Source organism: Citrus sinensis, chromosome 4 (assembly GCF_022201045.2).
Source record: "Citrus sinensis cultivar Valencia sweet orange chromosome 4, DVS_A1.0, whole genome shotgun sequence".
Classification (NCBI taxonomy): Eukaryota; Viridiplantae; Streptophyta; class Magnoliopsida; order Sapindales; family Rutaceae; genus Citrus; species Citrus sinensis.
This window is the reverse complement of record NC_068559.1, coordinates 3,346,642-3,370,640: the sequence shown is the minus strand read 5'-3', so window position 1 is coordinate 3,370,640 and position 23,999 is coordinate 3,346,642. Positions and strand designations below refer to the sequence as shown.

Here is a 23,999-nt window from a genome sequence, read left to right as displayed (position 1 = left end):
CTGCAGTTCTTTAAGTACCATTTGAGGAAGTTCTGTATTTGTCATAAATTACGGTGGCACATTATGTATGTTAAGGGTCATTTACTGCAGTCAGCATCTGTAAATCTTCAGTGGATATCCTTCTAACTCCAATGTTGCATTTAGTCTTGGCTGGCGGAACATGTATGCTGGAGGAACTATTGAAACTTTGAACTAATTTGTGAGATATCAATAAAGTCAAATTGCCTAGTATTCGCTATGCTTCTTGACATTCTTATTATCGTGTTGTTCATGAACCTTCCAATTTCTGCATTCGAGGTATGCTTATACTCATTTCCGAATGTGAGGAGAGAGAAAATAGCTATGGCACCGAGCTTTCATAAAATAATTTTCTTATGGTCTATCTTCATAATCGGTTAGAATTTGCAGGCTTACATGTAGATTGTATATATTTCTTGAGTGGTGTCTCTGTTGAATTTGCATGATGTCTGGTGGTTGGGGTGCAACATATGAAATCTTCCATGTTTTTCTTTTGCCATAAGTGGTGGTGCTTAAGCATTTTCACCCAACTTTTTCTCTGTATTTGAGGCTTTTGGTGATATGATTTAGTTTCTGGAAGGGCTATGAACTCCAAATATGGTAATTGGTGAGAAGTTGTTTCCTGAGTAGACTGTTCTCTTATATTTCCTGGATTCTGGAATCATGGTTGTCATATATTACTTGTACTGAAGGTCCAGTTGTCAATGCTGATGATTTCTATGCTTTCTGGAGCTGTATGGTCATGCAATAACCGATAATCAAGTCTTGTCCTGATATTGTATTTTGGAAGTATTGTGGTCAAAGTGGTTTCTTCTTTCAGATGCGTAAGTGAGTGGATTGCGGGCTACTTTCCTTCGATCTAGGAACTCTGGGATGACCCCTTTTTCATTTTATATGTGGAGATGGACCTGAGATAGACTAGAAGACTAACTCTGAATATACTAGTGATCTGATTAAGGAAAACGAAGGTACTTTCACTGGCAACACATAAGGTGGCTGCTATGGAGGAGCTAACGAACCTTTTCCTTGCTGAACTTGAGAAACGTTGTATTGTCTCTTTTCGGTGGTAGTGAAATGATGGTTGCACGATTGCAAAGCCTGGAAGATGCAGAAAAGCAGAGGCGCTACAAACTTGATGAATTGAAATCTGCTGAGAGACACTCAAGTTCCGGAAGGTATTCAAGTGATCGGAAAGAGATAAATATTGAACCAGAGTCGATTAGATTGTCAGTTCTGGAAGGAGTGGTGCAGAACTAGGAGATAGAGTTGGAGAAATTCTAGAATAGCTCTAAGGTACTATATTAGTCATACAGGAAGCAAATGTGACATGTGTATCCTAGAATTCCTTGGTAGAGTCGACCTTATGATTATGATATCCTCATACTTCCATCGGATTCCTATAGTGTGTGGATCACCATTATGTTATTTCCGCATCTTATACTTTCTTCTGTTTTCGCTGGGTTTATGAATGTGTTGGAAGCTTGGCAATGCTTGTAAATGAGTTTGGTGTTTATGAGTAATAGAATGAATAGATGTCAATCCCTTCATCACAGCAAGATCAATTCAAGCCTTGAGTTACGCACGTAGTTTATGGCTTAACCATTGTAATTTATATATTCACGGGATTCTTGATTTATTCTTTCCTTAACTAATGTACAAGACATGTATATATTCCTTCACTGTGAAATGAATAGTAAGCAACTTTCTTACAAACATTTGCATCAGTTAATTTTTTCTTAATGAGTTTGATGTAAATTAATAATACTGTTCGATCTTTAAGTTTTTAACGAATTAAAGACAAATATTTTACTGAATTCATATTCTTTTTCAGCATTAATTGTAGAAATTATTGAATTATATTTGTTATTATTGGTATCAAATAATAATAATAATAATTTGGTGCCAAAATAAATTTAAAATATTTCAATTCACGCCCGATTAAATTTGAATTCCTACCAAATTAAAATACTTATTATTTTAGATGATTACTATTTAATTAAATATTTAATTTTATATGATAAATTGAAGTCATGCCTAGACAATATTATTAAATTTTACTTTTAGAATGCTTTTTCAAAACTTATATTGTCCTCATTACCCATTTCATTATTTACCTTTTTTTTTCTTTATACCCAATAAAATATTCCTATTATCTAAATTTTTTTATTAACTTTTATTTCCTTTCATAATCTGATTTAATATGTGTTTGTTCTTAACTTCAATGCGCAAATTAAATTTTTTTCCCGAACCCATGAAAGCTTGTGGATTAAATAAAGTGAAGATCAGAAAGTAAATTTTAAGCAAATACTTTGATTTTCTTTGGTTTTGAATGCTAATGAAACATGTTTGGGCTCACATATTTTGGGGATTAAGGAATAGGGACTTGATTTTCATAGGGGGTTGGAGATTAAGTTCCCATCCTTTGAATTGCCCTTACCCCCTGTTAAATTTTTATAATTTCTAAATTGCCCTCGATTAGTTTATGTCATTTTTGTATTTTGGTCCCTACAAATTTACAAAAATACCTAAAAATTTTGCATATTTGAAAATAAGTCATTCATTATTTATTATTAGTAATATAACAACAACAACAACAATAATAAAATTTATTATTATTATTATAGATATAAAAAATACAAAGTACAACAATTAACAAAGGGTATTTTAGTAATTTACTATCAAGATAATGAAATAAAGAGCTTCTCTGAGAGCTTGTGTTGAATAGTAATTTGAAATGATATCTATTATTTTTAGATACTAGTTTGTGTTTTTTTTTATGGACTTGTGTATTTTATAATTAAATTTGAAATTTTTTTGTTGGATTGATGTCAAAATTTTAATTTTTCGTTCACATTGATTAAATTTAGAATTAAGTATATTATGTGGAATTTTAGGTTATTATTGTAATTTTTTATATTGAACATTTGTGATTTTAAATATGAAAACTCACAAAAAAATCCATCGGTACCCGGTACCATTACGAGTTTTGTAATTATCAAAACCCATAGTAGGTGGGTTTTCTCAAAACCTGCAGCGGGATGCGGATGACTTTAGTAATTTATGTTGTGTGTGGAATGCGAAATAAAGCACACCAAATAATTATAGAAAAATAAAAGACACAAGAATTACGTAGTTCGACAATATGTCTACGTCCACGGGAGTAAGAGAAAAATAATTGTATTATTAACAATTATTTGAGTACAAATTTGAGTAAAGAAATCTCACTTTTCCAGAACCCAAATATACATAATACTCACACACACACACTCTCCAATTGCTGACACTTTCAAAACTCTCAAAAGCTTAGAAACTTATAAGTTTAACAAATTTTTGGGATGCTTAACAAATGAAAAACTCCCTCTATTTATAAAAAGTATTTTGCACTATTACAAATTCGGCGCTCACCAATAATTTATCAAATTGTCAAAGTTGTTGTAAATTTGTCAAACTGTCACATGCTTCACCAACTCATTTGGCTTCATTTTCCATGATTCCATCCACATGCTTCCAACATTGCGGCTAGAAGGTTATGCATGTCAAAAAGTTATTTTGACTTTTCAACAATTTAAATTTGAGAAATGCTAAACGTCGGGAATGCTGAGAAAACGCTGAGAGAAACGGCAGCTTGTGCTGTCGTTTCGTGTTCTCTCAGCTCCCCACTGAGAAAACTCCTGCCCACGTGAAAAAAGACTTTAACTTTAAGTTACTTTTGTCAAAAGCTGTCATTGGCCCCACATTCCATCACTTTTGCCAAGTGATGTCTTCCCCCACGTGAATGTCTTTGTTCTCTCCTTGCTCATGACTAAGCAAAGCTACATTTGAGTTCTCCTTAAGCTAAAGTCTCAGCGTTGCTCCTTCACTCGGTTCATTTCTCTTTCGTTGTCCTTCACATCACAAACCATAACTTCAGCTCATCCAATCAGTGAATCAGTGGCCATTTCTTCAGCTCGTTCATTTTCCGATCTAGATCTTAAAGCAACACCCAGTTGGTAATTATCTCAGCTTAAAGAATAATTTTTTATTTGTTTATTATTTTTTGTTATATCATAATAATAGATATATACCTGCATTTATTAATTAAATGATAATGTGTTTAATTTAGAATTCTTTAGAAATTTTTTTATTTAAATGATATGTTTGATTTAGAATTTTTTAATTTAAATTTTGTTTGAACATAGAATTATTTTTAATTTAAATTGTGTTTGATTTATAATTTATTTAATTTAAATTGTTAGAACTTTAATAGATTAAATTATTACTGCAAAAATTTATAATAATTTATTCTTAATTTAATTGTTGTTTCCACATTGAATTTATTTATTTAAATTGTGTTCGATTTATCATTTTTTATTTAAAATGTGTTCGATTTATTTTTTATTTAAATTGTATTCGATATATTTTTTTATTTAAATTTTGCTTGTATTATTTTGTAAAAGGTTGCGAGCACGCTTACTGGTTTGGTCTAATCAAATCTCTCACCTTTTTGTTGTGTTATTCGGAATGGAATTTATGCATCACGAATTCTGTTATTATGCCCTATCTTCCTGTGAAGATTACTTATTAGCGCCTTTCATAAGTTAAGAGTGTTTAGGAACATCTGAAATAGGCCTTGGATTCGAGGTCACAAATCTTAACTTTCTTGCTGTTACTATAGCTCTTCTCTCTCTCTCTCACCCTTCGTACTCGTCATATGTGTGTATTTATGTATCTAGTATTTAAATCATTTTAGTGGATGATAGAAGAATTTGCAATCAAAATAAATTTTCAGTGAATAAATAAATCAAAATAAATTAAGTTAAATGCAGTTAGAATTGAGAAAATATGATTTATGTAAGCATATATGGAGTGTGGACTTGGCTTTGATGCAAGTATATGTTTAAGTTGAGCTTAGGCCCTGTAGTTGTTAGTTGTTGAATAATTCTCTGGTCAAGCATCATGATGAGTGTTTATTGGAGTTTCTCTGCTATAATACTGTGTCTGTTGCATATGTAACTTTGATAGAGCTTGCCTTGGGGGCATTCTTTGAATTGTTTTCTTCTTCGGTAATCGATGCTGCAATATTTGATGATGGTAAATGAGTATCAGCATGTAGTATGTACACACGAGTGAAGTATGCTTTTAGTTTTGTTTGTTTTGGAACTGTGACATATATGAAGGCTCGTTGATCATCTTCATATTATAGGTTAGAGTTCTATGCAGGACTATGAGTTAATATGTGGGGTTTTCGGCTTACCATCTCTTGTATGATTAATGGACGTTTATGGTAGCATTAATGGACGTTCTTTCTTTGTTCTGTGCAGTGCAACTTGCATCCTTCGATGGGCCTCGTATGTTAGGAATCCAACCTGCCCTTGATGGCAGGTAACAATCACTAAACCCTTTGAAGTTGTTTTGTTGGTATATGTATTGCACATGTTGAAAATAATTTTGTTGGTAATAATTTTTTGTTTTTTGTGGCAGTTAAAGTAGTGTAATTAACAATGTCATCTAGCACAAATGAAAGTCGAAATTCACTGCAAGTATGTAATGAATGCGGTGGTCAAATAGAGTTGTTCACATCACATACTACAAAAAATCCAAATCGCAAATTTTGGAAATGTAGAGTATGTAAAAACTTTCAATGGGCAGAAGATCGTAAGTTTAGTAATGAGAAGATTGACTTGTTAGTGGAAGAAGTTAGAAAGTTAACATTGGAAATTGAGCGTTTATCCGATAAATTTCGATTATTGCATAAAGAACTTGAGCATACGCAACTTCGAAGTAAATATGGACTGAGTTAGTATTTCATTAAAATGTTTATGATTATTGTGTTATGCTTTATATTAAAGTTTTATTTATAAGTTGTTTTAATTTGTACAATTATTTATTTTGTATGGTTTGTAGACATATATAATTGTACTGTTCCTCTAAATATAAGATTCAAGTTATTGTTATAAGTTTTTTATTGCCATTATTGTATTGATTTATGTCATGGAAAATTGCATATAGTATCCTCATGGAACCCAATAATAATAATAATAATAATAATAAAGATTGAAAATGAAAGAATTAATTATATGATGACGATACCAAAAAGCAAGATGGTTATAATTAAGTATATGGCCACGAACATGAATGAACTGCTTCAAGTTTTGATGTAAAGCAAAAGCATGCTCGCTTTAATTTGGTCATCGTATATAAAATCAAGACTGATTTTAATTACAATTTGAAATTGCCTACAACATGAATAATGATTCTGTCAAATTTGAGGTAAATTTATGTTCTTAAATGTTAATATGCACTTGGGAGCTGCTGTAGGTGTGCCGGAAGTGGGTGGTGCTTGGTCTACATATATTAATGGCCATATATATGCATCTCTTTAGTGGCCAGAAACTTACCCACCAAATTAATATTGGCATGCCGACATATCAAAAAAACTTTATAACAATGCATTAATAAATTGTTTGGGTTTGCTCTTTAATTCTATGTGCCAAATAAGATACCTAACAAGTAAATACAAATTTTATAGTTGTAATGTATGTGACACACACACACACATATATCCAGACAAATTCAAATCATAACAAAAATATCCTTGAAATTGTCTATATTTGCCCGTACTTAATGTCAACAACAACAACTCCATAAAGATGGTTCACTTGTCAAGAAGCAATTTAGAAAAAAAAAAGTATTGTAATTAGTTTGATTTAACCAAATTCAAACATCAATCACATCCATTGTTGTTTTCATTATGTTGTTGATGTAGCAAATGTTGGAAACTTCCACTTTCAGATCCTTCGTATGTCATCGAATGAGAAGGATAATGTGGTTGCAAAGCATACGGCGGGAGTGGTTGCTGTAATACATGAAAATTTAAAACCTGATATAAGATTTTTGAAATTAAAAAATATAAGTGTAGACTAACAAATTGTGATTTTTAGATAAAAGCTTACTTGTTGCCAATTATAAGGAAATGGTTGATAAATATTGTGCACACCACCTTGAGTAGGGTATATAGGTACCTACACAAATGAAAAAAAAATATATGTATAATCGACATTAAAAATTAAAAATTACAATTTCTTCACGAATTAAATTATTACATTATAGTAGCCTGAAGTCCTATATTGGTTGAAATTTGTATTAACAGCACTTTGTTCCTGTGATGTCTATATATGTTCAACAATATTGTTAGTTATGTATATTTAAAATAAAAGAAAACTTGAACATAAAAATTCATAAACTTACCACACCCACGTTGCTCTGCTGTGTGGAGAATTGATTAGGCACTTGAGAAGATAATGATGCATCTTCTTCTAAATCCTATAATTATAACAACCAATTTAACATAAAAATTCAACAAGTAAATTTAATAAAATTTAACATAAAAAACCAACCAACCATATTTCTTTCTGCAGTTTTTTTTCTTTTGGGTCGATTTCTTTCGAATTATAGATTCCTTCCTCAAAGAAGGAGGACGACCTTTATGGTGAGTTGCTACTGGATCATTGATTACATGTTCAATATTGTTGCTGCTGCAACTTCCTTCGCCTATATCAGTCGTTGGTGAAATAGTCGTTTCGACACTTGCACACCGAATTTGCTTGGGCAAGTCTTTCAGTGCCTTATTAATCCAATCCAATACAGATTTGTAACTACTTTCATCATCAGCAGCTATGTCTGCAACCTCACTGAAAGCATTACACATTTTGTCATACATCTCCTGCTGAATTGTCAAATGCTGCCCATCGTAACTAACTTTCACCTTGCTGTAAGATCTCATCACATCTCTTCTCCACCTTGCCAAAATGTACATTTCCGGAAGTACTTCAACACCGTTACGTATCAACACTGTAAGGGCATGTCTACAAAGAATTCCCCGAAATTGAAACTTTGAACAGATACAGTTAACTTCACGGACGGCTTCTTCAAAAACAACCTCAAAATTTTTGTTCTTATCTTGCCCAAATGATTCACTGATTTCATATATTGATCCCACACAATTAATTGTGTCACAATACATCAGTGCAGTTAATTCTTGTTGGAATTCTTTAAACTTAGAAATAGTATACACCTCTTCAACTTGCTTTTCCATCTCATATCTTGATACACAAGGAGTTTTTTTGCTGAAACACTTGGCATCTGCTTGCCATTCTAATTCAACTTTCCTTCTCAATGCATTTTCGTACTGCTTCACAAATTGCTTCAAATTTGTTTTTGCGTTAACAAATCCATCAAAAAATGCATTCATGCTTTCACTTCGTTGAGTTGTTGACATTCCTGCCCAAAAGCAGTCGTTCAAATAACATGGAACCCAACGATACCACTCCTCATATAAACCGTTCAACCAATCATTATCCCATAAATTATACACCGTCATCATGTCATGCCAAGCCTCATCAAACATATTCGGACTCAGTGAATCATAAACAGCAGAAAGCAACGAAGAAATAATACCTTCACGTTCTTTAAAAGCTCTTAACTTCTCAAGTACCTTCTTCATTATATGCCACAAACACCATCGATGCCTAGTCGTAGGAAAAACATTTGTGATTGCCTTTTGCATTGCTTTGTCTTGGTCTGTAATGATACCAATGGGAGGAGAATTAGACATGCATGATAGCCATGCCTCAAATAACCACGTAAATGTCTCGGTATCCTCGTGTGAAATCAATCCACATCCTAACAAAATAGACTGACCATGATGATTAACTCCAACAAAAGGAGCGAATGGCATGTCATACTTGTTGGTGAGATATGTGGTGTCAAATGTGATGACGTCTCCAAAATATTTCTAAGCAGCCCTACTCCTCCGATCTACCCAAAATACATTCCTTAATCGATCATGCTCATCCAAATCAATACTGAAAAAAAAAACCATTGCATTCTGCTTGCTTGTTTTGGAAGTACTTTAGAATTGCCATAGCATCTCCTTCTCGAAGTTGTAATCGCCTACCTTTGTCAACAAGATTTCTACAATCTTTTTTTAGAAATGACACGTTTTCATATGCACCAGCTTCAACAACAATAGAATTGAAATTCTTGGCAATGTTAATTCCTGCACAATCATTCATTTCAATACGCTTTCTTGCACTTGCACTAATGTTGCGGTTACAAGGAAAATATCTAGCTTTGTCCGGACTCAATCCATGATTGTGTTCAAGGTTTAAAGTTCGAAGAATCCATTTTCCATCTTCATTTACACAACCTCCAATTCTAGCATCACAACCAGTTTTTGCAATAGGTTTTGGCTTCAGTACATCAGTAGATTTAGTTTCTGACTTGCCACTACGACTACATGCAAACGTCGCGTACCTTATAATTCCATCGCTCCATTTCTTACTAGTTAACTTTTTAATAGGAAACCCTTTTTGTTTACCATAGGCTTTGTAAAATTGCCACATTTCCTCATGGCTATCAAATAACATCCCAAGAGTCGGCTCATATTTTTCCGATTACGCATCTTCGACTCCATCTTCATGTTCCAAATTATCCATTTCTACAAAATAATTAATATTCGTATTAAGCAAAATGTAAGATCAATTTATACAAACACCATCCAGCAATAATTTAATCCATTAAAATTCTAAAAATTAAAAAAATGATAAATCGAACACAATTTAAATAAAAAATAATAAATCGAACACAATTTAAATAAAAAAATAAATCGAACACAATTTAAATAAAAAATAAATCGAACACAATTTAAATAAAAAAATAAATCGAATACAATTTAAATAAAAAATAAATCGAACACATTTTAAATAAAAAATGATAAATCGAACACAATTTAAATAAATAAATTCAATGTGGAAACAACAATTAAATTAAGAATAAATTATTATAAATTTTTGCAGTAATAATTTAATCCATTAAAGTTCTAACAATTTAAATTAAATAAATTATAAATCAAACACAATTTAAATTAAAAATAATTCTATGTTCAAACAAAATTTAAATTAAAAAATTCTAAATCAAACATATCATTTAAATAAAAAAATTTCTAAAAAATTCTAAATTAAACACATTATCATTTAATTAATAAATGCAAGTATATATCTATTATTATGATATAACAAAAAATAATAAACAAATAAAAAATTATTCTTTAAGCTGAAATAATTACCAACTGGGTGTTGCTTTAAGATCTAGATCGGAAAATGAACGAGCTGAAGAAATGGCCACTGATTCACTGATTGGATGAGCTAAAGTTATGGTTTGTGATGTGAAGGACAACGAAAGAGAAATGAACCGAGTGAAGGAGCAACGCTGAGACTTTAGCTTAAGGAGAACTCAAATGTAGCTTTGCTTAGTCATGAGCAAGGAGAGAACAAAGACATTCACGTGGGGGAAGACATCACTTGGCAAAAGTGATGGAATGTGGGGCCAATGACAGCTTTTGACAAAAGTAACTTAAAGTTAAAGTCCTTTTTCACGTGGATTCTCAGTGGGGAGCTGAGAGAACACGAAACGACAGCACAAGCTGCCGTTTCTCTCAGCGTTCTCTCAGCATTCCCGACGTTTAGCATTTCTCTTTAAATTTTGTATGGGTACGAGTTTGGTAATAAAATCCTGCTGCGAGTATTGTCCATTGCGATCCCAATGCCTAAGTATTCTTCTGGCATCCATAAAACATGCTCTTTTAATCTGCATTTGTGTGACTCTTCTGTTGGCACCCATAAACATCCCCTTGTAATCAGCACACTCAAATGAGGAAACTCAGATGCAGATTCTTCATATTTATCAGAGAAAACTAACTCCTCCACTTTTTTGACAATGAAGTTAAGGGCAGCATCCCTCAATTCATCAAGTTGATAATTATATCCGATTCTCAGAAAATCAATAGCATTTGATGACTGAAAATCACGAGCATTTGATGACTGGAAAGACGCAGGCATATGGTGCAAGCAAACCTCACGCAAGTACTCAATTTCATAATTATCTCCTGCAGCAAATAATCCAACCACGTGTTTCTGCAGCTTCTCCCTAGGCAAGCTCCCTGTGTAAAGAAAATCTACAAGAGCCTTAAGCACTTCACCTTCCTCGGCGACTTCCATTGTAGTCATTCCACCAGTTGACGAAATCGGCAAAAGTTTTCCATCTAGACAGTCCTTCAAGATGCTTGATCTCGCAGCCTACATAACACACAACAGCAATATCAATTCATCAAATACATTAAGGCTTTAGCACAATTTTATATAGAGGTGTCAATTTGTAACGTCGTGACTTATTTAAACTAACATGGATACGACCCATTTATTAGAGTTGATGACTTCAAGGTCTAAGTTTCTACGTAATACAGATGGGGACAATAATGCACATCTTATAACGAGCAATATTGTCACAAGGGGTTGACTAGTTATACAATAACTTCGACACTAGTTACAAACTGTGCTGCGTACGTGCTCAATTTCTCACCATATTGTGATTGAAGTTGTTTTCTAGCTATTAATATATAAAAGAGAAATGTTATCTTCAGGAATGAGTTGTTTGTTCCCTGAATGAGGCATGAAATCCACCGAGGAATGCAATTCTCTTATTATTCATCGCCATTGCAGATTCTGATGTAGGGATCGGGAACACCGCAACAAAAGCGGGAGTTTCGGTAGCGCTAGTTCTTGTTTAGGTAGTGTTAGATTACTTCTTGTTCATTACGATCAGCATACCATTAACACTATACGCGGTTTGTTCGTGCGTCTGGTTCGAAGTTGTTCACCGGTTTTGTCTTTTGATGATTTAGCTTCTTCCGAACGCTTTCCCGGCTGTTAACTAAGTGAAAAGTGATCGACAGTTTGCACGTTTTTCATCAAATGTTAGTCTTTCAATTGTCTAATAATTGAAATGGCAAGAAATCATGAGAAAATTTGCCTTTTTGTGTAGCCCCTCAGGTAATTATTAAGATTTGAGATCTTCTTTGGCTGCATGCATGCATGGGGTTATTAGTTAAAGTAGCCACTTAGGGATCCACAAACATGGCATCTTTGGTTTAATTTACTGTAGTTGTTAGGGTTTTTATGGGCGGCTAAAAGCAATTAAAGTGACACCGGAACCCAGAGAAGCTATAAGTCATTTCTCACATAGTGAATAAAAGATTGAATTAATTATTTCTTAGCTGTAGAATAGTGTCAAATTCGTTTTTGAGTCAAAATAATCTACCACAGGTTACTTTTTCTTATTTTATTAAGATATTGTTAATGATAGAGACCTAATATGCATCCATTAAAAGAATCAAAGTATAGTTGTAACTGTTGTATTTTCTCATGTTAATTTTGGAAGCTCAAAATATAGTTAAATTAATGAAGAAATCTTAGTTGAGCTGTTAAATTAATGAATTCAAATTGTTATTTGTGAGATAACGGTGGATTCCATCATATTAAATTTGAATTTATCTACAAGATTCTCTATCGCTTAAGTGACAAACTTAGAATGAATTATCTGATTATATACATCCACAGAATACTTTTATGAAATTTATCATCACGTCTCATAAAATATGAGAACACGTTAGCACACCACCATTCAATTGTATGTCGTTGCATACTCTTATTTCTAAATTCAAAATCATCATTAAGACATTGTGTAGATTACGTTAGTACACAATTTGACAGTCTCGTGTTGATGTGTGCTAACTTCAAGGTATGAATAGCACCATCAACAATAATAAAAATCCCAACATTATTATTGTATCTTCTAAAAAAAAAAAATATTACTATTGTATGAAACAGAGTTTAAAAAAATTAATAAAACCTTCCTTATCGTTAAAATTATTTTTAAAAAAAAAGACGTGACTACCGTATCCTATATTTTAAGCCCTTCAAATGATAAGATTTTAATTGATAAATATCTGGCACTATTAATACTATGAGGTATGAGAATTGTAATTGAAACTCTTTTTTTCTATTGTATTAAATCATCTGGTATCCGAATACTATATTGGGTGTCAACTAATTTAGATTCGAGTTGGGTAGGACCACTAGAACGGCAAAACTTTCCTAACAAATATTTAACGCAGCTGCATTCCCAATCATCGAACCGGCAAAACTCTCCTAACAAATATTTATGTGCTTGTTGGTTAATTGAAACTCTTTTGATATTATTGTTGTGGCTTTTATGTGTTCATTGTGTCTCTACTTCACTTAATTTTTTAGGTTAAGTGGTTCACTAATATGGTAATTCAGGTCAATGCCTCATTTTTTTTTCCCCTCAAATACATCTTTTAAACTTTCTTTAGACTTCATAATTTGATGAATTTTAAACTCGTAACTTGCTCTATTTTCTCATTGGAACACTTGTGTAATTGTTCGCCCTTTTTAGCAATTTTATGTACGGAGAGATGATGGTCTGATTTTCAAATTAATGCTAAAAAACTTCGTAAAAATAAATAAAGCGCTCATTATTTTTATTTATGTACTTGCGGGCGCTTAAAAATAATAATAATAAGGGCTTATTTTTTAGTTTCTTTAACAACAACAAAACCCGGTTTGTTTACCCGAGTACAAAATTATCTTCGCCTACCGCCGACGTAGCCAAACGCAACCCAACAGCAAACATACAACTCTTCTGTCCGATAGCGATACAAAAATTTTATTTATTTGCGTTTTTATTTTTATTTAATTTTAATTAATGTTTATTGCCGATTTTCTCTTTCAAATCGGCCGTTTCTTTTCTCGTCATCTCGCTCTCTCTTGACTCTCTTCTACTTCTTTCTTCGTTCACTATTTCTTTTTTGGCTTTTGAGTTAATTAAATTTCACTAATAATATTAGCAAATTCTTTTTTTTTTTAATTCCATTTTTTTTATTATTTTATGCACTCGATCTTGCAAACAAAGCTTCTCCTGCTCCTTCGTTTCGATCCGCGTGTTTCGTTTTTTCGAAGGTTAGATATTTCCCAGCTTCCTGATTATTCTAATTAGGGTTTTATGCTATTTTGTTTTAGTAATTAATTAACTTGAATTTGTTGCCGATTATACTCTCAACTCTGATTATATAATTAGGAGGCTTAGGTGATGATGATGATGAATCAGAATCAACAAGGCAGCACTCAGAACATAGCATCTTCAGTGGACCCCAATTCGGTCGAGGTAATTTTTTATGGATTTAAATTTAATTAAATGGGTTGTTGATATTTAGCATTGGCTGTAATGAATTGGATTTTTAGGCATCTGATATTTAGTAGGATCAAAGTTTGTTTGATTGAATTATGAATTTATTAGAATTGGATTATAATGCATTTTTGTGGATGTGATGAATTGGGTTTGAGGTTTTTGTCTTTGTCTTGCAAGTTTGAGGCTCTGTTGCTGTATGTTTGGAAGGAAAAGTGGTTTAGTTTGGTGAAGTGAATTGATTTGGATTTATAGTCAGCATTTGTGGTTGGGTTGAGTTAGGAAGTTTTGATTGTATGGAAAGTTTTTTCGTACCCTAGCGATCTTATATTATAGTACTGATTAAGTGATTGTAAACACATGGTTTTTATCTTAGACAAGTTTTCGTTTCAGTTGGGATCAGAGAATCTAATGTTAACATAAGGGTGATGGTTGCATATGCTGTAATCTGTGTGGATTTATGTTTAGGCAGAAGCCTTGTCGTATAGTGGTCTCAATTGATTGTTCAGAAACCATTTTCCGTTTTATGTTGGCTACTTGGATTACTAAGCTTGTTATTTTGTTGTTTCTTTTCATTATGTGTCAGGTACTTTTAAAACTCTTATGAAATCTGCTATTGGCTGAATTTCTTCCATTTGAAATTGTATTTTGGTTGAAATTTGCACTTTTATTTGTTTAACATTTTCTTTTTTGTTTTCAGAATCGATATGTTGTTGATGCAAGTCAATCGCAAGCATCTTCATATTTCCCCTCAACAACTGGATCAGGAGCAGTTTCATGGGTCACACATGGGGTGAATAATCAATCCACAGAGAATGGAAATCTTTCGAATGCCAGTTATCATCATGAACAGCACACTGAATCACATGTGAAAAGTCTTCAAGATGGACTCAATGCGACATCCCTCACAAGTTCATCAAATTTAGGAACAACCAATGTTGCACAAGATTACAGTGGCTACACTTCATACCCCAATTCTAGTGATCCTTATGCTTATGGAAGCACAGCATACCCAGGTTACTATAGCAGCTATCAGCAGCAGCCTAACCATTCATATCCTCAGCCTGTAGGAGCATATCAAAATTCAGGTGCTCCTTATCAGCCTATTTCTTCGTTTCAGAATTCAGGGTCTTATGTTGGGCCTGCAAGTTATTCGGCCACTTATTACAGTCCTGGTGATTATCAGACAGCTGGAGGTTACCCAAGTAGCGGTTACAGTCATCAGACCACCTCATGGAATGAAGGCAACTACACAAATTATACTTCTCATCAATATTCAAACTACACTTCAGACACGAGTGGCGCTTATAGTTCTGGCACTGCACCTGCAACTTCACTGCAGTATCAACAACAGTATAAACAATGGGCAGATTATTATAGTCAAACAGAAGTTAGTTGTGCTCCCGGGACAGAAAACTTATCGGTTGCTAGTACATCTAATCAGGTGTTACAACCTCCTGGTGTTACAGCTGGATATCCTACTGCACACAGCCAGCCTGCTCCTATTTACCACCAGTCTTGGCAGCAGGACTCCAGTTCATCTCATGTGTCTTCATTGCAGGTTTGAACTACCATTCATATGAGCTGTAGAAGTAATTTGACCTTGTGCACTGCCATAAGGAGTTTCTTTATTATGATAATTATATTTATATTTTGGGACAATGTGAACTGATGAAATAAACATAAAAATTTGGGTATATGACTACTATTGATGATAGATCATATTTTGAATCTATGGTATGATTCTATCTTTTTCTTTTTCTTTGATTGTTCTATCTTAATATGGGTACCATTAGCATTTTCATATTTCTTTGTGCTTTTCCCCTCCGCCTTTCTTCCTCCTTTAATATGTGCTTTCGGATAGGGCACTTTGGTTGAAGACCTATTTCTCTTCAAAATGTTAATATCACTTCTTCATTAAACTTTCTCTTTTTGTTTTTCCCTTGCTTTTTCTAATCATTTCATTTGGAGCTTATGCGTTTATATTCCCTTTATCAAAATATATATATTTATATATTTGTATATATGTTTTTTAAAGGAAATGATAGAATCATGTTAAGATTATTGTAATAAAACAATGGTGTAAGAGATTTGGATGTACAGCAGTGCGATAAAAATATCCGGCTATTGAGGTGAACTTTTGATGGCTGCAAGAATTTATAGGCTGCTTAAGCGATAAATGTGCTTTTTCACTGAATGGCTAGCCAGTGGTGGGGTACGGAATATTTGTGGTATATGATAGAGTAGACGACAATGGTAAAACTTATGCTGTATGAAAGAGCTAATTGTATCAGTAGTAGAAATGGTCTATTATTATAATTATTTCACGCAAAGTAAATGTTAAATTCTATGGTTGCTGCATATATATGCTGAATAAGTGAGGGTATGCATGATGCTGGTAGTCTCATATTCTTGTGCGTCATATGATTACAATGACTATATTTTCCATGAGGAGAGGTCGGGATTGTGGATCTCTCTTTCAGTGTAATGTCAACCATTTGGAGATGAATGTAACCAACCCATATGAGATGTATGGCACATGTTATGTAAACCTTATTCATCACATATGTGTTCTTGAGTTTGATAAACGTTTGTTGATCAGACTTATTTTCATTCAGTTTTGTTGAAGATTTTTTAGGAATGTCCCCCAATTAGTTAAACAATTTCGCAATTGATTTGATATATCTCTGAAATTAGAAGGCAACAATATTCAATCTCAACTAATGTATATTTGAATTATTGTCCTTGTTTAGTATTTTAATGGACAATTGGATTGGTTAGATAGACTAAATTGTCATCATAATGCGTTTTCCTTTTCAGCCGGCTGCAACAAGTAATGGTTCTCACGATAGTTATTGGAAACATGGGACTCCAAGTTTTCAAAATCGTCAAGTCAGTCCTGTACAACCACACTATTCTAAGCCTTTGGAACAAAAAACTTCTTACAATAACTTTCAGGATCAACACAAAGCTGCATGCCCTCAGGGGCCCAGTTCGCAGTATGCTATTGGTCAACAGATGGCCCCTAGTTATCAATCGCCGCCTGTGCAAACTTCTCCACAGTTAGATAATCGAAGGGTAAGCAAACTGCAGATTCCAACTAATCCTAGAATTGCTTCAAATTTGGCCTTAGGTTTACCAAAAACCGATAAGGATAGCTCTACAGCCAATGCAGCAGCAAAACCGGCTTATATCGGTGTTTCACTTGCAAAGTCAAACGAAAAGGTTGTGTCTCATGCTGATTCTAGGGTTGAGGTAAGACTCATATTTTGGTTATTTTCTTGCTCCTCCTAACTAACAGTCACAAAATATTTTTCAATGTTGGCTTTGGAGTGTGAAATGAGCCTTGAATACATGTGCATTTTGGCTCTTGTTATGGTTAACTTTTTGGAAGCATTGAGTTCACTGTTGCTTTATTTGTCTAAATTTGTGCAACTTGATTATCAACTGCTGATGTATTTTTATTCATTTTGTTATACTTCAATTGAATCACTTGTGGCTACTTTTTTTTTTCTTTAATAATCGGTATTTAGTTCTTAATTTGTAATAAGTTGAAATTCAACGGTTGGGACTCACAGGTAGTTAAATTATTAGTTACTTCCAGAACTTGTGGAAGCCAAAAAGGGCTGTTAGCAAGTAGAAATGACATGTTGCCACAAGTTTTCTGTGAATTACTTGTGTTATTATTTTGGGTTAATTTTTCCAAACACCCATTAAAATAGACATATTTCACACACCCAGAATTACAGAGAATAGGCTATCAGTTTTAAATCCCCAATCCATTAAATTTTGTTATTAGCAACCGCAGAAGAGCAAATACAACTTTGGACATTTGAATAAATTAAATTACAAAAAAACCCTATAATGACATAAAATTTAAAAATAAAAACAAATTAAACCCTAAAACCAATCAAGCCCTAAGAGACTAAGAGGAGGTGGCAATGTGTTGATGTAAAATACATCAATTTAGTGGATTTGTGGAAAACATTAACCCTATTATTTCTATGGAGATAAGTTTTGTATGCATGCAGTACACTGTCAAACATATGGTTTGAGTTTTCTGGCATAAACATCAATTTGATAGTTAGAGATCATTTTTTCAGACTGACTGGGATACCAGAATGTTTATCTGATGTTTCAGTCAGAGGCCTTCTGGAAATCCAAGTGAAATCTGTTTGTATCAGGCATTTCTCATCCTTTGCTTTTCATAATACAATTATGTTGGGCAGTTTTTCATATTGTCCTTTTTGATGAAATCGATGATTTATGATTGCTGGTTCATGCAGCAATTGATGACTTTATTCTTGCTTGCAGCCTGGTACCTTTCCCAAGTCACTATGTGGTTATGTTGAAAGAGCTTTGGCTCGCTGTAAGGGTGATGCAGAAATAGCAGCTTCCCAAGCTGTGATGGGGGAGGTGAGTCTTCTTCTAATTTAAACTTAACTCCATTTTTGGTGACCCTGAAGAACCAGAAACATGCTAACTCAGAAAGCTTTTTGAGGAAGCAGTTGTTCAGTTATAAGCACAATGTTGTGAACTCCATCGCCCCAATAATTCTTTTGGCCTGATTTTAATTTTGTTGTTGATCATTTTGGGTTGAAGGATAACTGCAGATATTACAAGTAGAAAGATATTGACTTTCAAAAAGAAAAACTTCTTAGGAAGATAGCGACAGTCAAAAAGAAAATAATGAGAATAATGTGTCAGAGTTTTGAGAAGCATTATTAATTGAAAAAAGAGTTTAGAAATGACAAATTCTGTAATCTACAACCAGTAACCTGTAGTTATGATGAGAAACTGTAGTGTGCATCGATGATACTTTATTTTAAGATATATAATGATTAATTAAAGGCAGATGCTATATAAGAATGTGTGCACTCATAGGAAATTCTAAAATACCTCAAATTTTTGTCATCCATTCTTCATCATTATGTTGTACAGAGATGGAATCTTGTAAAAGCTGTGGTAAGTGAAGCATTTTGCTTTTGAGTTGGCTTCCTTCTTGTTTTGATGGGCTTGTCATAACTTTTTATTCATGGATGCGTACATATCTATTTGTGTTTGTTGTACTTCACTGTCATTCACTGATATCTAAATTTAATAACATTATCCAGATTTTCCCTTTTCTTGTTTCAGATTATTAAAAAAGCAAATTCTGATGGAACACTGTTCTCACGAGACTGGGATGTGGAGCCTCTTTTTCCTAAGCCTACTACAGAAGCAGTCACTAAGGAGTATGTGCTTTCTTATCTGCCCTCTCCCATCCCCAAGTTAAAAATTGCTTCTTTTAGCTTGAACATTGAGATTAACATCTTGCTTTCTCTTGACCTCTTTTGGCTGCTGCATTATAAAAGTGTGCTGCTATTAAACTTAGTGATCTGTTTTTTATTTGGATATATTATTTGCCCTGCTGCAGTTTACCAACTTCAACTCCTCTTTCTGCATTATCAAAGAATAAGAGAAGTCCAAGTAGACGAACCAAAAGCAGATGGGAGCCTTTACCAGAGGAGAAACCGATTGACAAATTAGCTTCTTCCACTAATGAAATTGTAAAATTTAGTGGCTGGATCCATGCCAATGAAAAGGATAGAAAGGTATCACTTGATTCACCTCTGATTTTTTGGTGTGGAGTGTGGACTTCGTATGACAATAGTGTGAGAACTCCTTTGTTGTCGTTCAGCGCAAAGAAGGAAAAAAAGAAAAGAGGATGTCAATGTCACTGTGTACTTGCATATATTTGTGTTTGACTCTAATTTGATTCATTTTAATTGAATTTACTGCAGCATATAAGCGGCAGCGTGAGCAAGGAGGATAGGCTAAATAATATTAAGTTTCACCTATCAGAGCAGAAATCTGCGAGTAAAAGTTTCCAGAGGCCAGTTAAGAGGCAGCGTCTTTCTGCTGATGGTTTTAAAACTGAAGACAATGGTGACGCATCAAGTGATAGTGATAAGGAACAGAGTTTAACTTCGTATTATTCTGGTGCAATAGCGTTGGCTAATTCACCAGAGGAAAGAATGAGACGTGAAAATCGCTCTAAGCGTTTCGACAGAGGACAAGGGAATCGATCAGAAACTAACCGCTTCAAAGGAAAAAATGCTGGTACTGGAAACTTGTATGTGAGGAGGGCAAGTGCCTTGTTAATTAGTAAAAGCTTTGATGATGGTGGCAGCAGGGCTGTAGAAGACATTGACTGGGATGCACTGACTGTTAAAGGGACCTGCCAGGAAATTGAGAAACGTTATCTGCGCCTTACTTCTGCACCTGATCCTTCCACTGTAATAACATTATCTTCTTTTTATTGTTGGTTTTCTAGGCATTCTGAATTGAACCAAAGTTTATTATTGATGAATCACTGATAATATTTGTGTCATGTGTTTTTCCCCTCAGGTGAGACCAGAAGAAGTGCTAGAAAAAGCTCTGCAAATGGTTCAGAACTCTCAGAAGAACTATCTTTATAAATGTGATCAGTTGAAATCTATTCGTCAAGATTTGACTGTGCAACGAATACGAAATCAGCTAACGGCTAAGGTATATATGAATACCTGCATGTATTCTTCTCATCCCCTCTGGTATTCTTAGTACTATGATAATTTTATTTTCAATATTTATACTGTGTCTCATATGATTCCCTTTCAGGTTTATGAAACTCATGCTCGATTGGCAATAGAAAATGGGGACTTACCTGAATACAATCAGGTTGTTGCCGTACTGTTGCTCTAAATTTTCTTCTTCGTGTGCCTTTTTTCTGTTTTGCAGCTACAAAATATAATTATATAATAATAATCTCAACTTTACACAGGAAGATGTGCTACAACATATCTGGAATTTTCTATTTTTCTGCTGAAATTATTATACTAGTTATTAGCTGTTATTCTTCACAGAGTAGAATCTCAATTCATGTATTTGGATGGTGGTTTAGAAGTCCCCTTCCTAGAAATATATTTAAAAAAGAAAAAAAGAAAAAAAAGATGGTCATTGATTTGTTTTGCAGGAACATTTGCCAGTTGTGAAAATGTGGAACTTTTAATGAAAAGTTTTCATATTTACATAGGATCATCGTTGTCTTGACTTTGGTTCGTTTTGATTCAGTGCCAATCACAGTTAAAAATCCTTTATGCTGAAGGAATTGAGGGATGCTGTATGGAGTTTTCTGCTTACCACTTACTCTGTGTTATCCTGCACTCCAACAATAAGAGAGAGCTCTTATCATTAATGTCAAGGTTAGCATCATATTCACTAATGTCACAAGAAGACTGCTTCTATTGATGTTATTATGTTTGCTATCTTGCCTGATTCCATATATGTATTATGTGGTTTTGCAATCAATAATTGTTTGTTAATTCCATCTTTAGAATGGAATGGCTTTTTTTTTTTTCATCTTTTTAATAATTATCTGAGACTTGGATCCATCTCTCTGCAGAAGTCTCTTTATGTTCAACTTGTATCCACTGTTCATGTGCATTTTGTTATGAGGTCAAAGTCAAAGTTACTCTGTAACTTTTTTGAATAGTTTGTTGATTGTTAAATGTAATTGTTCTTTTATTCTGGCATGCATGCATCAACTGCTTGTCACGTGCGGAGTTAAAAATAATAGAAGATTGTGTTGAGTTCAATGCTAATATGAAATCTCAATTTGTTAAATTGCCAGATTATCAGATAAGGCAAAGCAAGATAAAGCTGTTAAACATGCTCTAGCAGTTCGTGCTGCTGTCTCTTCAGGAAATTACATTATGTTCTTCAGACTATACAAGACGGCTCCTAACTTGAACACCTGCCTTATGGGTGTGTATATATCACTGAGATATATTCAGCTTTGTGTGTATATCTTGTGGTCAATTATATGAGAAGGCTAAAGTGTTATCATTTACTTAATTTTTGTCCTCCTTGCAGATCTGTATGTAGAAAAGATGCGATTTAAGGCTGTGAGTTGCATGTCCCGGTCATATCGCCCTACGGTACCCGTTTCATATGTTGCTCAAGTTCTAGGCTTCACAGGTGTGTCACCAACAAATGAAGAATGTGAAGAGAGGGACTCAGACGGACTAGAGGAGTGTGTGGAATGGTTAAAGGCACATGGCGCATCCCTCGTCACTGATGCTAATGGAGAGGTGCAACTTGATGCAAAGGTACACTTAATCCAGCCTTACTATAACTAGATGAAAAAAATTTCAAGCCCACCAAAATAGGTTGGCATAAACTTATAATAAGTTGGCAGTCTCTGTTGATGATCCCAAAATAGAAGTTATATGTTGCTTTTGGGTGTGCGTGGCCTTCTTTCTCTTGCTTTTGTTGTTTTTCTGGCTGTGAATTAAAGATGTGCTTATCTTTACATGTAGGCATCGTCATCTACTCTGTTTATGCCAGAACCAGAAGATGCCGTGTCCCATGGCGATGCCAATCTTGCAGTTAATGACTTTTTGGCGCGGGCATCCTCTCAGCCGAGTTGATTGTAGTTAAGTCTTTGTGACAGCGCTGGTAAGAAAAGAATGAACATTAATGCTGCCCACAATATTCTGATCTAGCCGAAAGGTCAGGGAATGTTGTCCCAACTGGCTGGAACCTGCGGGGTGGATTTGTTTGTAACTTTTAGGGAAGGTATAGATCGCAGAGCTGTATATTGAAAAATACTAAAAACTAGAATCCAGAATCCCCTTCTATGAATGGCAGGGAAGGGGCCTGATCCAGCATTTGTAGCAATTGAGTAGATTCCATTTTTTGGATGTGGAATTCTTTTCTTTTTGACGTAACACTGTCACACTAATGTACTCAAGCAAGATGAAAATAAGCTAAGTTGATCTGTATGTTTTAGAGATATGATTAATTGCTAAGAAATTTTTAAGGTCCAATTTGAAGTCGGTTCGTTTCTTCGTTTGCCTTGTCTCATCTTTACATACTAGTGCCGTGTAACCTCTTCGACATCTTTCATATGCAGTGAAATTTTGATTGGTAAATTAACAGCATTGAGATTATGGAAAATTCAAATTTATTATTCTGATTAATATTAAGATATTAATAAATTAATAATTATCAATTTATCAATAAATTAGTAATTAATTAATTTATAAAGATAATATACGTTCATAATAGAAATTTTTATGAAATATAAACATCATATAATTAGAGAATTTAGTGGTTCTTTCAAATTGTGTGATATGATTTAGATTTGATCTTAATCAGTCACTTTGGTTGAATTGTATGGCGAGATTATGATTACATCATAGCTCACCAAATATGAATTTTCTATAGATAATATATTAAGCTCCCCTCTCTCTTATTTTTCATAATATAAAAATAAAACAATGATTTCTTATTCAAAAGGGGTGAAGAAAACAACTATACCAATAAAATGAATAAATTATTATACCAATATAAAAAAAAGAAAGATATATCATAGATATTTAGCTTCAAATTAATTAATTTATGTATTAATTAGGTTTTAAAAAATAAGATTTCTAAAAAAAAATTATGTAATAAACTTATCAAATTATTGATATTAATTTAACGAGGTTGTTCTATAATTAGGGCCATTAGCCCATTAACTTTGGACTTCGTTTAACATAAAAAAAAATTCTACGATCATGGAGTCTTTCTTCAAAGGTTATCTCTCTCTGAAAGAGAACTCAGAATGAAAGTTAGTAGCCCTCAGGGCAACGAAATCGCTCTAAATTGGGCGCTTTATAATATGAGTTATTTATGAGAGTTGGTAAGTCATTATAAGCAGCAGGAGTAGTAGGTGATTAAGGAATTAATAGAGCAGTAGTTAAAATCAGGGCCTCATGGAAACAGAGGAACTGATTCGTAAGTGCAAAGCAATCACACTCGAAGAAGACAAGACGAGTAGAGTTGCCATTGGCGAAATTATGAAAGGCAAAGGGAAAAAGCTAGTAGCCGGATGT

General features: G+C 33.6%; 3 protein-coding genes and 1 long non-coding RNA gene across 6 annotated transcripts; 2 read left to right on the top strand and 2 right to left on the bottom strand.

The window, feature by feature from the left end:
* The first annotated feature begins 3,740 nt into the window (after nt 1-3,740).
* LOC102613299 (uncharacterized) lies at nt 3,741-5,954 on the top strand. Its single transcript, XR_008054304.1, has 3 exons — nt 3,741-4,007; nt 5,319-5,379; nt 5,479-5,954. It is a non-coding gene; the product is annotated as an uncharacterized LOC102613299 (long non-coding RNA).
* A 635-nt stretch (nt 5,955-6,589) lies between these two features.
* Nucleotides 6,590-11,124, bottom strand: LOC102613487 (protein FAR1-RELATED SEQUENCE 5-like). Of its 2 annotated transcripts, XM_052440219.1 has the most exons (6): nt 10,124-11,124; nt 7,399-9,496; nt 7,246-7,320; nt 7,101-7,166; nt 6,951-7,019; nt 6,590-6,853 (listed from the first exon to the last, which is right to left on the bottom strand). In XM_052440219.1, the coding sequence occupies exons 2-3, from the start codon at nt 8,732-8,734 to the stop codon at nt 7,280-7,282; spliced, it is 1,377 nt and encodes a 458-aa protein (XP_052296179.1). In that variant the 5' UTR covers nt 8,735-9,496; nt 10,124-11,124; the 3' UTR covers nt 6,590-6,853; nt 6,951-7,019; nt 7,101-7,166; nt 7,246-7,279. The 2 variants fall into 2 exon arrangements, with proteins under 2 accessions (XP_052296179.1, XP_052296180.1); XM_052440220.1 differs by lacking the exon at nt 7,101-7,166.
* LOC112498920 (protein FAR1-RELATED SEQUENCE 4-like) lies at nt 8,856-9,401 on the bottom strand. The gene has a single exon (XM_052439338.1). It carries the CDS (start codon nt 9,399-9,401, stop codon nt 8,856-8,858), a length of 546 nt encoding a protein of 181 aa, XP_052295298.1.
* A 2,328-nt stretch (nt 11,125-13,452) lies between the features above and the next one.
* On the top strand, nt 13,453-22,974 carry LOC102613780 (SAC3 family protein A). Of its 2 annotated transcripts, XM_006485929.4 has the most exons (14): nt 13,454-13,874; nt 13,993-14,079; nt 14,801-15,661; nt 16,921-17,355; nt 18,415-18,516; nt 19,237-19,334; nt 19,517-19,694; nt 19,884-20,378; nt 20,491-20,631; nt 20,740-20,799; nt 21,193-21,323; nt 21,752-21,885; nt 21,994-22,229; nt 22,440-22,974. In XM_006485929.4, exons 2-14 carry the CDS (start codon nt 14,005-14,007, stop codon nt 22,548-22,550), a joined length of 3,057 nt encoding a protein of 1,018 aa, XP_006485992.1. In that variant the 5' UTR covers nt 13,454-13,874; nt 13,993-14,004; the 3' UTR covers nt 22,551-22,974. The 2 variants fall into 2 exon arrangements, with proteins under 2 accessions (XP_052295447.1, XP_006485992.1); XM_052439487.1 differs by lacking the exon at nt 20,740-20,799 and having other exon boundaries at nt 13,453-13,874.
* The last annotated feature ends 1,025 nt before the right edge of the window (nt 22,975-23,999 follow it).